The sequence below is a fragment of the Nicotiana tomentosiformis genome, chromosome 6 (assembly GCF_000390325.3).
Source record: "Nicotiana tomentosiformis chromosome 6, ASM39032v3, whole genome shotgun sequence".
Lineage (NCBI taxonomy): Eukaryota > Viridiplantae > Streptophyta > Magnoliopsida > Solanales > Solanaceae > Nicotiana > Nicotiana tomentosiformis.
Window position 1 is genome coordinate 118207263 of NC_090817.1, and position 14689 is coordinate 118221951.

General features: G+C 36.2%; 1 protein-coding gene across 4 annotated transcripts; it reads left to right on the forward strand.

Annotated features, from left to right (window-relative positions):
- The first annotated feature begins 650 nt into the window (after nt 1-650).
- On the forward strand, nt 651-13656 carry LOC104115355 (transcriptional corepressor LEUNIG). 4 transcript variants are annotated; one of them, XM_033661070.2, is made up of 19 exons: nt 651-876; nt 982-1063; nt 2006-2103; nt 2204-2313; nt 4528-4917; nt 4994-5088; nt 5527-5605; nt 5701-5776; nt 5984-6033; nt 7577-7879; nt 8022-8231; nt 9253-9483; nt 9565-9706; nt 10312-10421; nt 10563-10712; nt 11455-11610; nt 11729-11845; nt 12417-12623; nt 13278-13656. In XM_033661070.2, the coding sequence occupies exons 2-19, from the start codon at nt 1032-1034 to the stop codon at nt 13419-13421; spliced, it is 2700 nt and encodes an 899-aa protein (XP_033516961.1). In that variant the 5' UTR covers nt 651-876; nt 982-1031; the 3' UTR covers nt 13422-13656. The 4 variants fall into 4 exon arrangements, with proteins under 4 accessions (XP_033516961.1, XP_033516962.1, XP_070033832.1 ...); XM_033661071.2 differs by having other exon boundaries at nt 652-876; nt 9238-9483; nt 9589-9706; XM_070177731.1 differs by having other exon boundaries at nt 652-876; nt 5701-5760; nt 5971-6033; nt 9238-9483.
- The last annotated feature ends 1033 nt before the right edge of the window (nt 13657-14689 follow it).

The window sequence follows — 14689 nt, forward strand, 5'->3', positions numbered from 1 at the left end:
CCACAGTGTATATGTTCTGTCTGATATCCAACTAAAATTCATATTTTCATTTCTATTTTTTTTTTTGTGAAATGTTAATACGCATCATTAATTATGCAAGAATTGTATTCCTGCAAGTAAAACCAATTAGATCACTAGATTCTACTTTTAGAAGACGTTATCACTAGTTTTACTCAATTGACTTGTTTTTAAACTTAGGTTAAATGACAAAACTTCCTATAAGTTTAATCAAAACCACTTTGACCCTTTTTGACATCAGAGGATAAAATTGTCATTTCTCCAGTTTGTCAACCTACCCGACATTGATCAATTCTTAAGGTTCTAGATTAAATTAATGAAGAATTGAAGATCTAGAATGTGAAAAAGAAAACGCAAATTCACTAAAATTAAGGGACTTTTATGCAAATATACTGCAACATTAGTACCATCTGTCGAAAGACTAAATATTTGAAATGACATTTTTGTCCCTGCTAATTTATAAAAATCAACTCTATTTTACAAATGGTTATAAAGGTTAATTACTCAATATTAAAGGGCGTTTTAGAACTAAGGAATAAATCAGCTTTATTCTACGAGGACTTTTATTGAAAATTAGATAAGAAGAAAGGGCTTGTTATGCAAAATTCAACTTACAGAACAATTACAATATCTGCAACATCAGCTCCAGCAAATCCAACCCCCTTATTTTTTTCCATAACCCATCATCAGAAAAAGAAAGAGAATTTCAGTTCCCTGAGAAAAACAGAGTTGAATAAAACACTAAAAAAAGCTGTAGAAAATAAATAAAAAAGTTATTTTTTTCTTTTTTATCAGTCTTTCTGTCCATCCATTCTCCTAGATTCCAATTTTATATGCAAAAAACACAAATGTAAAAAGGTTATATACAAACACACTTATGCCTTTTCTATCTCTACTCTTTATTCTGTTTTTTGTTTTGAATTAATTAGTAACCAAAAATTATTGTTTTTTTCATTTTTCAAGGATCTGACATTATTAAGGAAGGTTTGTTTGAATTGTTGGACAAAAACAACATGTCTCAAACAAACTGGGAAGCTGATAAAATGTAAGCTTTTCTTATTGAAGTATATGTTTGTTGTTTGTGCATTATTTATTTTTCCTTTTCTTGTTTGCTTCAGTTTTTGGGTATTAGGTTTTTGTGTTAAAGTTCCAATTTTTGGATAGTTTTATTTCCTATTAGCCAGATTTGCAGTTCTGTGTATGTTTAATTTTGTGTTTTATGTGTTTGGTATTTATTTTGTTGAAGAAAGTTCGAGTCTTTTTTTACTAGCTCTTGTGCTGCTAGGGTTTGCACAGCTTTAAGCTTTAATTATGGTATTGGTTTTGTGATTTTTGTCGCTTAAACACTTGCTTTCTCTCTCTCTCTCTCTCTCTCTCTCTCTCTCTCTCTCTCTCTCTCTACACACACACACACACACACACACACACACACACACACAAAAACACAGAGGTGTGTGTTTTCTCAGCCATCTGAATATGAAGATTTCCCTTTGGCTGAATGCAGCAGTTAGTGTTTGGGTGCTTAAGGGTTTAGTGTGATTGACAATACTATTAATGTGGAGAACTGAGCACATTTAATTAGTAAAAAAGAAATCTTTTTTTCTCTGATTATACTCATATCTAGATTATTGGAAACATGACTCAAGTGAAGAAAAAGTAGGCCTCTTTTTAACCAGCAGTTCTAGCTGTCAAATTGGTTCTCTTCAATTTTCTAATTAGTGATCAAAAGTTAATGAAGGTATACGAGGTTTTTTTATAGGATGGGTAAGTAGTTGTTGTTTCAAGGTCAAGTATTTACTCATCCGAATATTTTTTTCCTTGTTAACTAATCAGTCAATTAATTGAACTTATGTATCTACAATCAATTCGATCGCACCTGGCGATGAATGCAATCAGGTTTTCAGTGTCTGTTTCTTAGCAATCTGTATCTCTGCTGTAATATCTATTGTGTTAACTGACACAGTGCCTTTGGTACTTTGGGTTACAGGTTAGATGTCTATATTCACGATTATTTAGTGAAGAGAGATTTAAAGGCTTCTGCTCAGGCCTTTCAAGCTGAAGGGAAAGTGTCATCTGACCCTGTTGGTGAGATTATAATTTGAGCTTATGCAGAAAAGAGTTGCACTTCCCTACTTGATTTTCTCTGGTTTTCGTTATTTTGACCTTTGGATCGTCTTTCTTTCAGCTATTGATGCTCCTGGTGGTTTTCTATTTGAGTGGTGGTCTGTTTTTTGGGACATATTCATCGCAAGGACCAATGAGAAGCACTCCGAAGTTGCTGCCTCTTATATCGAGGTTGGTTAATGAAAGAATTTCCATCTTATAAAAGTTATTATTCAACTGGACCCTAAGTTTAGTTATTCCAATATGATTACTTTTGTAGTCCCTAGCTGAAATTACGAAGTAACTACTTAGAGTTCTCGTCAATAGTTTCTCTTGCTTGCTCTCCTTGTTACATGAGAACTGTTGGGAAGCAGTGTTATAAAATGCTAAAAGTGCAAAAAAGCTCTAAGATCCGTTGGGGCTTTAAGCGCAAATAAAGCGTGGGTTTTAATGAAAAAAGGCGCAATTGGAGAAAAAGTAAAAATATATATATGTAGTCCAAGACCAATAATTATAAGCACGAATAATACTTATACAGACAAAAAAATTGAAAAAGAATTACGATAAAATGAAATATCAATTGTTTAGTGTCTCCTTTTCAGGATTATACTCATTGGCAAGGAAAAGTATGTCTTAGAGCCTTGATGCGACACTGAAGCGCCCCCAAAGCGAGGCGAAGCGCTCAACATATTTTGAGCCTCGCTTTAGGGCTTAAGCGCGCCTTTGACAACACTGTTGGGAAGTAGAGTTACTGCTTGTGAAGATAAAAGTGATGCTAAAAAATGCTTTCCTTTTGGCTTGTATTCAGTTGTTTGTTTGATTAGAAAGTTGTTGGTTCCATTTGTCTCAATATTTTGTAGAGCCACCAGCTGCGCCAAAAGATATACGCTTCTTAAACTTTTCACTTAATGGTTTTTCTGAATAAAAATTTCAAGTAACTATTACCTGATTAGTGGAAAAAACTACTCAGCTTCTTTCCTTTGGTGCAAATTGTGATAATTATGCAAAGGTCAGTTGAACTTTATTGACCTTACCCTTAATAGTAAATTTTTTCATGGATTCTTGGGTACATAATCACTTTTAACTCTTCAATAGTAATGTCATTTTTGTTGTTGATATGGTTTGTATGTTTTATGAACTGATGTTGGGGCCGTTGTATTTTCCCTCCAATTGTCCGGTTCATGGGATTGCCGCGGAGAATCCCATTTTGGGACATTCTATATGTCCTTGGTCCACTCATCAACCGCTTGCATCCAACAACAACAAACCCAGTGTATTCCCACGAGTGGTATCTGGGGAGGGTAGTGTGTATCCAGACCTTAACCCTATCTTGTGGAGGTAGAGATGCTGTTTCCGATAGACCTTTGGCTCAAGAAAAGCAAAGTTACATCATAATTGAGAAGACAAAGCAATAACAAGAAGCATTAACAACAACATGATAATAAAATAACTGAAGCAAAAGAGACAACCGGTAGTAATAGAGATCTAAGTGTAAGGAAATCCGCGAATAATAATGATGCTACAGGTATTAAAAATGAAAAGCTCAACTACCTACCAACCTTCTACCCTAGTTCTCGACCTCCATACTCTTCTATCAAGGGTCATGTCCTCGGTAAGCTGCAGATGTGCCATGTCCTGCCATATCACCTCTCCCCAATACTTCTTTGGCCTACCTCTACCACCCCTCGGACCTAACATGGTCAACCTCTTGCGGGTATCTGGGCACCTCCTATTCACATGCCCGAACCATCTGTCTCGCTTCCCACATCTTGTCCTCCAACTGCATAAACCCATTCATATTTAGGTCCTTGTCAGTCCATGCCTTTGTCCATATGACCAGACTGCAGATTTGTCAGAAATTTTCTTATTCTTACTGTACGGGAATTCAAAATGGATTCAGTTCTATCTATTGACCGAGCATCTGTACCTGTTATAATGAATTCTAGAGGCTCAGTCTCTTTTAAAGTGCCTGTATTCCTACTATAATCTAGTTTAGAATTTAGATATACGAGTTTTTAGCATGTTAATGATCTGGTATGTGGTCAGAGATGCTTGATTTGATTTGGCTGTGAATGTACAGCAGATGCACTGTCAACCTCCTACAACTTTAATGCACTATCAAATAGACGAATCAAAAATTCTTTTTAATTTGTTTGGACCATGAAATGTTAGGATCTGTAAGGCTTTATCTGACACCGAGAGAGAATCTAGTTTAGTTAGTAAATTAATTCATTAGGATAAAAAGTTTCCTATGGGGCTTCTAGAATGAGCTGTCATTCTTTCTACCAGTAAAATGTTTATTTGATGAATGCCACATTATTGGTTGGCTGTTGAAAGTTCATCTATTATAAGGTTTTGCGCAGCTTTTCATTTGCTTTATCTATAATGTAAATCTGGAAATTGCAGACACAAATAATGAAGGCAAGGGAGCAGCAGCAACAGCAGCAGCAAGCCCAACAGCCTCAACATATGCAGCAGCAACAACAACAGCAACAGCAACAACAGCAGCAGCAAATGCAGATGCAGCAGCTTTTAATGCAGAGGCAGCAACATCAGCAACAACAGCAGCAGCAACAGCAGCAGCAGCAGCAGCAACAACAACAACAACATCAACATCAACAGCAGCAGCAGCAGCAGGCTCAGCAGCAACAGCAGCGCAGAGATGGTAACCACCTCTTGAATGGTACAACTAATGGGATTGTTGGAAATGACTCTCTCCTGAGACAGAATCCTGGAACTGCAAATGCATTAGCTACGAAGATGTATGAGGAAAGACTAGACGATGCAGCTATAAAGGTAGCAGTCTTGCATGGAGGTTTGGAAAGCATTAATGCCTTTCAGTTATTGACCTTCGAATTTTTATTGTTTTCAGCAAAGATTCGGTGAGAATGTCAGTCAGCTTTTAGATCCAAATCACGCTTCTATGCTGAAATCTGCAGCAGCAGGATCAGCTGGGCAGCCGTCAGGGTATGCTTATGAAATTAGCTAAATTTATTTACCTGTTCATACCAAAATGAAACATATAGTTAGCATAGAAAAATAAGGAGAGCAAGGAAAAATATTTGGTTTTCACTATTTTATTATCTATGTACTTATTACACACTACCCTCCCCAGACCCGGGATAATACTGGGTATGTTGTTGTTGTATTATCTATGTACTTTTTGTTGAAAATTTTCAACATTTTTACTAGGAAGGCTTCATGCATCTTGTGGAGCTGGAGGTGATAAAGTAACCTGTTTTATACTTTTATTGGAATCTTTCTAATTGTTTATTTTGGAGCATAGGTTCATTTCTTTAGCGTCTAAACCAAGAAGTTTAGTTTTTTTTCAATTGACTGTAGGCATTGTAATTCATAGTGATCTGTCTAAATTGGACTAAGGTGTTTCTGGTTTCCTACTTTCAGGCAAATGCTGCACGGTACCAGCGGTAGTATGTCCCCACAGGTTCAGGGGCGTAGTCAGCAACTTCCAGGGTCTACACCAGTCAGTATTCTTCTTTCTCTTGTTTCTTTGCTCCAGGAGTTTCATTTCACTAATTATAATCTTTGGCTACATGGTTTGTTGCTTCATTTGAGCAGGACATAAAGACTGAAATCAATCCGATACTTAATCCTCGAGCTGCAGGTCCTGAAGGATCACTGATTGGAATTCCTGGTATCTTATCTTTGTTGATCTCCTTGGGGCTTTTGCTTCTTTTTGCAGACCTGCTAATTCATATCTAGCTTATGTTTCTAATTAGAATAGCTGGTATTAAAAAGGAAACAGAAAATCGGGGATCAGTTGTCATAGATTTCTTGATTTACAGATGAACTGATTTTTTTTTTAATCAAGAGATGAACTGACTTAACTATGTTGTGTTAGGATCAAATCAAGCTGGCAACAATTTGACTTTGAAAGGATGGCCCCTCACTGTAGGTTTCTAACATTCTATCTTATAATTTATGCTTGCTTCAGCTTTTTTTGACAGTGCATCTCTTGTAAATACCTTTTGATTACATATCACAATAGAAAATGTTATATGTTATTGGCTTCTATATGACAATGAGTCTCGGAAGATCAGTGTCTGTGATTTTTCTTATGACTTTTACATGGGCAGTATACGGCTCGATTAAGATAACTAAGTGCACCTATTTATAGAAAAATATAGTGGAGTTTACCTGAAGGATGGTAGTCATAACATGGTATTGGCCAAGGATTCAGTGGAAGCAGCCACATGTTCTTTTGATGGGAAAGGAGTTAGTTGACAGAAAACCTGGTTGTGCCAATACCTTATTGCAGTATTAAAGGTTTTTGTATTGTGTTTCTGCAAATAGCCTCTGAAACCTTTTCACGTTCAAGTCTCCATTGTTTCATGATTACATTGTTGCAACTTGTCTAGAAGCGTTGTTGAATTCGAACCTTTTACGTGATGTTGGTAAAGAGTTATTTTAGCAATTTTGGAGATGAGTGCCTGTTGACATTCAGTTAGACATGAATGTGAAATTTGTCTACTTTGGGTTATCAAAATTGGAGGCGTTCAGGGTACCCAATGTTATAAACTTTTTAAATTTTTCTCTTGTCCGCTGATGAGTGGTTTCCTTGAAGTGTGCTCCAATAAGGCGTTGGGTTTTTGTGAGGTTTCTCTATTTTTTGGTATACATCTAGCATACGGGTATTTATGCCTTTCATTAATGAAATTCTATTACCTTATAAATAAAAAAAAGGCATTGGGTTTTGAAATTTTGTATGCTTTAAGGACATCTTTTCTTTGGAATTACTGAGAATTCTTAAGCTTGCAGTGGACCTTTTGTGCCCCTAAAGCAGACCATAACTAATGTATCAGAATTTGATTATTTAATATAACGTAGTGGTTTTCATGGGAAACATTGTTTGTACATATAGTTTTAAATGTGATGCTTCATTATTCCTCCTCTATTGAAGCTTGCAAATAGCACGCCCAATTTGATGCTTATTTTGTGGGTGTCTTAGTACGAGGTTTCTCTCGGTAAATCAAGTGATTGGACCCTATACTTTGACGGATATAAAGTTGTAAACTTCCATCTTTTAGGCAGTTTTTTAGTTTCTTTTTTTTGGGTGTATAAAAGATTGGTGTTATATATTACTCGTCTCATTTTGTGCCCTAGTTTGACTAGGCATGAAGTTTAAGAATGGAAAGAAGACTTTTGATTCTTGTGGTCTTAAACTAAAGGTTTGTATAACATACAGAATTACCCCTCGAGTCTTATGATCTTAAACATGCCATGTCATTCCGATAAGAGAGTGTCATTGAGGGTGGGAATATTGGAATTAAAACTACTAAATATAGAAATGTATCATTCTTTTGAAACATACTAAAAAGGAAAGTAAGATGCATAAATTGAAAAGAAGAGTGAGTATTATCGTTACTGGACTGAGATGTATATTTGGACCTTTATTGATATTTTACAATGTATATTTCTCTGTCACGCTTGTCAGGGCTATGATCAGCTGAGGTCGTCGGGGCTTCTCCAGCAGCCAAAGTCTTTTATGCAGGGTCCCCAGCCCTTTCATCAACTGCAAATGCTATCACCTCAACACCAGCAACAGCTTATCCTAGCACAGCAGAACTTGACTTCACCATCTGCTAGTGACGTCGAAAGCAGAAGGCTACGAATGCTCCTTAGTAATCGGAACTCTAGTATGGGCAAAGATGGCCTTTCAAATTCAGTTGGTGATGTTGTTCCAAATATGAGTTCAGCTTCACAGGGTCCTGGTCCTCCACAAGATATTTTGCTCAAGGTACCATCTCTTGTTATCGCTTGGTGAAATGTTAGCTACTCAGCTGTAGGTCTTGCATGTGTCAACTATGTGACTATGTATTGCAGCATATCACATAATATATCAGCGTCTGTAATCACTGGAACTTCTTTTTCATGTATAGTTGAGGATGGCCCAATTCCAACAGCAACAGCAGCAGCAACAGCATACTGGTAATCCACAGCAGTCGCAACAGCAGCAGCTTCCTCAACACACACTTTCTGGTCCGCAACCACAGAGTTCAAATCACAGTCTGCAACAAGATAAAATTATGGGCACTGGCAGTGTTACAGGAGATGGAAGCATGTCAAATTCTTTTCGGGGAAATGATCAGGTCTCTACTTTTCTGGTTTATATCATAGAGACTTTTTTTTAGCGGCATAAAACATGTGGTCCTTTTGTTTAGTGTCATAAAATTTTACTGTTTAACAAACCAGATTCTTATTGATGCTGTAGCACAGTCAGAAATTATTTTCTTATGAAAGAAGCACCATATAATTTCTGAACTTAGTCTGGTTCGACCAATGAAGTTTTGCATTCTATTGAGAAATTTTCTCAGTCATTTGCTGTTGGATGCACTAAGGAATCGAGTTGATGGACTAGGCCGAGGAGTTATCTTTTTGGAATGTCAACACTTCCATCTCTCACCTTCTATTTTGCAGATGGCTAGTTACCCTCCCCCCCCAAAGGGAAAGAAATTAGAGGGCCCATGTAAAGTATCCTAAGAGAATTAACAATAGAAAAGAAGAACTGGGGGAGAAGAGGAAACATTGGAGAAGAATGATAAAAGAGAAGGCAATCCTTATCAAAAACAAAAGAGAAGGCAGTGGAGAAAATTGACCAATCTATTTCTAGGGATAAGATTTATGCATTATTTTGCAGTATCCTTGTTGTGTTTGGGTTTATAGTCGTGGATACCCCCCTCCCTCCCTTTTATTTCCTTCTTGCATATCTTTGACTTCAGCACTTCACTTGTTTGAAAAGATGCTCTTTCAAGTTAACACTTATCTAATATTAAACGCATAAACAAAGTTGCTATGAAACTAGAGGATTTCTCATGTTAATAATAATTCATCCAGGTTGTGCTGACCCTTGCGTGCTACTTTTTGGCTAGATGATCCTAACATGCTATTAATGGCTTAGTTTGTTTCATCCCAAGCACCATAGAATATGAAGTGGAAATACTATGTAATATGTTTATACTTTATTGATGGGAGCTTTTGATCTCTCATGACTTAAAAGGGATCAATGGAAAGATTACCATATTGGAGATTGTTAATCTCAACTTCACAGGCTTGAAGTTATCAAGATTCCTAATATGCTATTTCTTGTCTTTCAAGGCTTCAAAAAACCAGACTGGGAGAAAGAGAAAACATCCTGTTTCATCTTCAGGGCCTGCCAATAGCTCAGGAACTGCAAACACTGCTGGACCTTCCCCAAGTTCTGCTCCCTCAACACCATCGACTCACACGCCTGGAGATGTGATTTCAATGCCTGCCTTGCAACATAGTGGAAGTTCTTCAAAACCATTAATGATCTTTGGAGCAGATAATAATGGCACTCTTACATCACCATCGAATCAATTGGTAATAGAAGTACTTTATCTTGTGCCAGTGGATGAAACCTTAATGGGTTGTTCCAGTCCTCATTTAATGTAATTTTGGCAGTGGGATGACAAAGATCTTGTGCAGGCTGATATGGATCGGTTCGTGGATGATGGTTCTCTTGATGATAATGTTGAGTCATTTTTATCTCATGATGATGCCGATCCTCGGGATACAGTTGGTCGCGGTATGGATGTCAGTAAAGGTTAGTGAGGTGTACTTGGTTCCGTGATTTTAAATTTAGTCCTGAATTTTGTGTAGTCATGTACTAAACACCAGTTGTATATGACACCTCCTTTTGTGTTTTAGTTATGACAAAATTTATACAAGCTCTGTTAACTAGGCAGTGACATCTGCATTTCTTTCATCTCTCTAAGCCTTTCAAGATCTAAATCAAATCTTAACGTACTGTTTGGTACATTGATTTCTGAAAGCTTGCACGCACCCTGTAGAATGCCTCTGGTTCAGCTAATCCCTGCCCCCCATAAAAAAGAAAGAAAAGAAAAGGAAAGAGATTAATGGTTGTACAAAAATACCAACAAAAGAATGTACCCTCTGCGGTGCATTTACTTTCTAATATCTCTGTATCTCTATGGTATCTGTTTCATAAAGGTTTATGAAATTGTTGTTCTGCAGATTGGGTGTTGGTTGTTGAGAGTTGTAGTTTAAAGTCAATTTATGGTGTTTTTTATTAGCAAAGAACATGAATGCTTTATCTATAATTTGTCAACTAGGAAATGAGTTGGCTTCCTAGTTTATCTAGAATTATGAATGGGGTTATATTCTGACTAGAAGAACCTTTGATTATAGGTTTCACATTTAATGAAGTGAATTCTGTTCGGGCTAGTGCCAGTAAAGTTGTTTGTTGTCACTTTTCCTCTGATGGAAAACTGCTAGCTAGTGGAGGCCATGACAAAAAGGTTAGTGTACTTATCAATGATTTCGTTTCGAAGTGTATTTTTGTAGCATCGAAGCAATGCATTATTGTTATGGTGCTTAATGCCGTCTTAGTGGTTCTTAAAGAAATAACTTTATTGTTTATGGTCTATCTTCCATTTCAGGCTGTTTTATGGTATACTGATACCTTAAAGCAAAAAACAACACTTGAGGAGCACTCGTCACTAATTACTGATGTTCGTTTCAGTCCAAGCATGGCAAGACTTGCAACATCTTCTTTTGACAAAACTGTCAGGGTTTGGGATGCTGACAATGTTAGTTGATGCTGTCTTTAGTGTTTGATAATTTATTTCTTATTATTAATAACATCTTTTATGTTCGTATTCAGATTATTCCCATCCAAGTTGTTTCCTTGAGTATGCTCTATATCTGTTTTGGGCTATATATCTTTACCGTTTCTAGTCTCTTTCAGTTTGATATCTCTCCTAGAGAACATCTCGAACGAATTAAACAGAGCATAAAGTAAGATTATCTTCGGTTTACTAGAATATTTAGTTTGTCCACTGAGCTTTTGTGTGTCAATATTCTTTATTTGTTTTTTGCTGTGAGGTCAGGAAGAAGTTTATATACCGCTAAAAGGGGTAAATATGATTAAAATTGATGGAATCCATCTAGATTAATTATATTATTAATCAAGAGCGGATGTATTGATATTTAAATTACCTTGAAGACGGCCTGTATCCATGTTCGACCTTGAAAGAAACCAAGTTGTCTTATTTAGAATGGGTGGAAGACTTTGGTGACTCATTTTGTCAATTCAAACTCATTTAAGTGGTTACGAAGAGAGGTTGTGGTAAAATTGCATTACTGAACATACTATTCATCTTCTTGGTGCCATCAAGGAATCTCTTCATGAAAAAAAAATGCATTAATGAACATCTTTGGAAGGGCCATGGTCCAGTAAACTTAAGTGACCAAAGAAGAAAAGAATCAGACTTACTCATCTTGCTTTGTTCTTTTTGAAGTTTTCCTAACTCCCCCTGTAATTATTTTCAGCCGGGCTACTCGCTTCGGACTTTCACTGGGCATTCTGCTGGTGTAATGTCACTTGACTTCCATCCCAATAAAGAAGATCTGATCTGTTCTTGTGATGGTGATGGTGAGATAAGATATTGGAGTATTAACAATGGTAGCTGCACAAGAGTGTTCAAGGTAAAATTGTTCATCTACTATTATATCAATATGCACATTGGAACAGGGGATTGGGGACACTGATGCTCAATTATATGATCTTCCATCTCTTCTTAATGTTATTTCATGTCTCGAGTAGGGTGGGACGGCTCAGGTGAGATTTCAGCCCCGCATCGGTAGATATCTTGCTGCGGCTGCCGAGAATGTTGTATCGATACTTGATGTGGAGACACAAGCTTGTCGGCATTCGTTAAAGGTTGGTGTTCCTTAATGACAAGCCCGTACAACTTAAGTTGCTAACTTCGTTTTATTTTAGTGTTTCTCTAATTTCTTTTGGAAGTTGAAAGATGCTAATCCATCTCAACAACTTGGAAAAATAACAAAGATATTTAGAAGAAAAATGAGAGATTTAATCATTTATTTTTTCCTTATCCAACCTTCAAATATATGAATAGGATCATGTCGAACAAATTTCCATGTAGGCTAAGAACATGAGTTTTGGCAAAAAGCTTGATTGACAATTGTAAGGTTCTTTTAGTGACGTGAAACTTCTGTTTCATTAGTTACGATTGCTTTATATATAGCTTTTATTACATTTGCAAAGTTTAGGATTTTCACATGGTTAATGAGAACTGGCACCTGCTACCTACCCGTAATAAAGTATGACCTGACATAGAAAGTCTTAGGAGAGATAAATGATAACTTCTCTAGTTGCTTTTCTCCAAGGCTGCTTACATGCACTAATAACTTTTATCATATGTTTCAATATAGCTCTGTTTGTGTTTCCAGACTATGGTGTGGCTAACATATTGCTATTGTTTCTGAAGGGTCACACAAAACCAATTCATTCTGTCTGCTGGGATCCCTCAGGCGAGCTCCTAGCATCGGTTAGTGAAGACTCTGTCAGGGTTTGGACATTGAGATCGGGTAGTGAAGGGGACTGTCTACATGAGCTTAGTTCAAATGGCAACAAATTCCACTCATGTGTTTTCCACCCTACGTATTCATCATTGCTTGTAATCGGCTGTTACCAGGCAAGTCATGTCTACATTGTTGTGCAAAACTTCCACGTTTTCCCCCAAGATATAGTGGATATAGAGAATATGCTAAACAGCTTATTTTGTTAAATATATTTTTCTCCATTTTAAAAAAAAATAAAAAAATCCTAGAGACTAGTCTCGCTAAACACTGAATATTCGAAATTAACCATGTAATGTGGTTGTACGATTTAAGGAGGTCCCGGAAAACAACCTATTTCTCATTGCACCTTCACTATGTCAATATCTTCTTTTTTCCTTCTCATGACTGAATATCGAAAGACTTTGTGATGTGAATATCTTCACTTCCATGTTTCTAACTTTTTCTTTCTTAAGCCTTCAATTTCTTTAATTTTGTTCGTAGTCTAACAAAAACTTTCTAATACTCAGTTGACTCCACATACCCAAATTCCCAGATGTTGTGACCCCCCCTTAAAGGATAAGTAATTGAGGTGCTTTTCTTTATTACTGTGCTGTTGGGGCCATCTTGCATGCACTCTAACTATTCCACCGATTACCTACCATCTTCTACTAGTAAAAGTACTGATGAGTCTGTCCACCAAGGCTTGGACAGAGAGGAAGAAATCACTCAGCTCTTTGTCTATGTTAGAATTGAAACACAAATTGTAATGCATGTAGTGCATTTTGCAGTCATTGGAGCTATGGAACATGAATGAGAACAAGACAATGACCCTCACAGCACATGAAGGATTAATTGCTTCCTTGGCTGTGTCGACAGTTGCAGGTTTAGTTGCTTCAGCCAGTCATGACAAGTTTGTTAAGCTTTGGAAGTAAGATATGTACCATCATTCATGCTTCCTTCTCAAGCCTAGTTGTATGTCCACTGTAAAATCTTTTACTGGTTTTCGAAGAGATGTCTTGTGTCTGTTATTTAGCATTAGCTTTTGTATTCTGTTATTTTTCCGTTTGTGCCTGAAAGAACCGTGTACTAACCCCATCCCCTGCTCATCTTGACTGCTGGTACCTAACTTTATCTTATGAAAACCTAAAAGAAGAAAATTTGTTGTCATCTTTCTGCTTATGTTTTTTCCTCCAAAGTGGTTATATCAATTGGAATAATCAGGTGTAGTTGGTTCAGTGAGTGTACATATCAGTTTTTCCAAATTTTACAAGGGTGTTTAGTCTTTAAGTTTCTCCATCTATGTCCCTTTAAAGTGTTGACATAATGCATATTTGGGTATTTACTGAGAAGCAAAAAACAGTGTTAGGGATGGTGTTCAAGTGTGGTTATCACTAGGGGTGGCAAACGGGTAATGCAAAATTGGATAAATTATCTGACCCGACTTATATTTAATACAGATAAAAAATCGGTTAACCGGCGGATAATATGGATATTTATATTATCCATCGTTTTTAGAATATGATCACACTTTTGGGATTTGTCTTCCAAACTTGAGGAACTTCAATTTGAGTCTTTACAAATGTAAAAGTAAAATTCATTAATTATTCATTAGTTATTCAATTTTTAATTGGATAATATAGTTTTTATCCATATTTGACCCGTTTTTAAATTTTTTATATCAAACTCATTCTTTAGTGAATAATAAGGATAGGTAGCTGTTTTTTAATCCATTTTGTAGTTACCATAATAATAATAATACAAACATGAGTGTTGATTTAGCTGAAGCTCTCAAGAAATGGAAGGGGAAGATCTTCCAACCTGATGGTTAATACTAAGTAGTATCTACATGAAAAAAGGTACTATATACTTTTAAAAAGCTTGTTCAGTTCAGAATGGGTTTGATCAAAAGAAGAAATCCTAGCGTACTTACACAATTTTAAGTGCATAAATAGCTTAAAATGAGCTGAAATTGTCTATTTTTACTTTCAACTCTCTCAAAATAGAATCTATTCCAAACATATATGCCATGGTTCCTTATTTTGACAGGATACGAATATTTAAATTTTGATATTTTTAGATACTTTTTCAGATTTATTGCCAATAGTAGGTAGTAGTTAAAATTTTTAATGATATTATGTATGGATCATGTATATAATGGCGAATTCTTCGGAAAAAATTGTGTCTTCCAGAATGGAATTTG

Coding starts and splice junctions, on each gene's coding strand:
- LOC104115355 (XM_070177730.1), top strand. CDS start 1,032: ATGTCTCAAACAAACTGGGAAGCTGATAAAAT. Junction 7,880..8,021: donor CACAAGATATTTTGCTCAAG/GTACCATCTCTT, acceptor TTTCATGTATAG/TTGAGGATGGCCCAATTCCA. Junction 12,624..13,277: donor TTGTAATCGGCTGTTACCAG/GCAAGTCATGTC, acceptor TGCATTTTGCAG/TCATTGGAGCTATGGAACAT.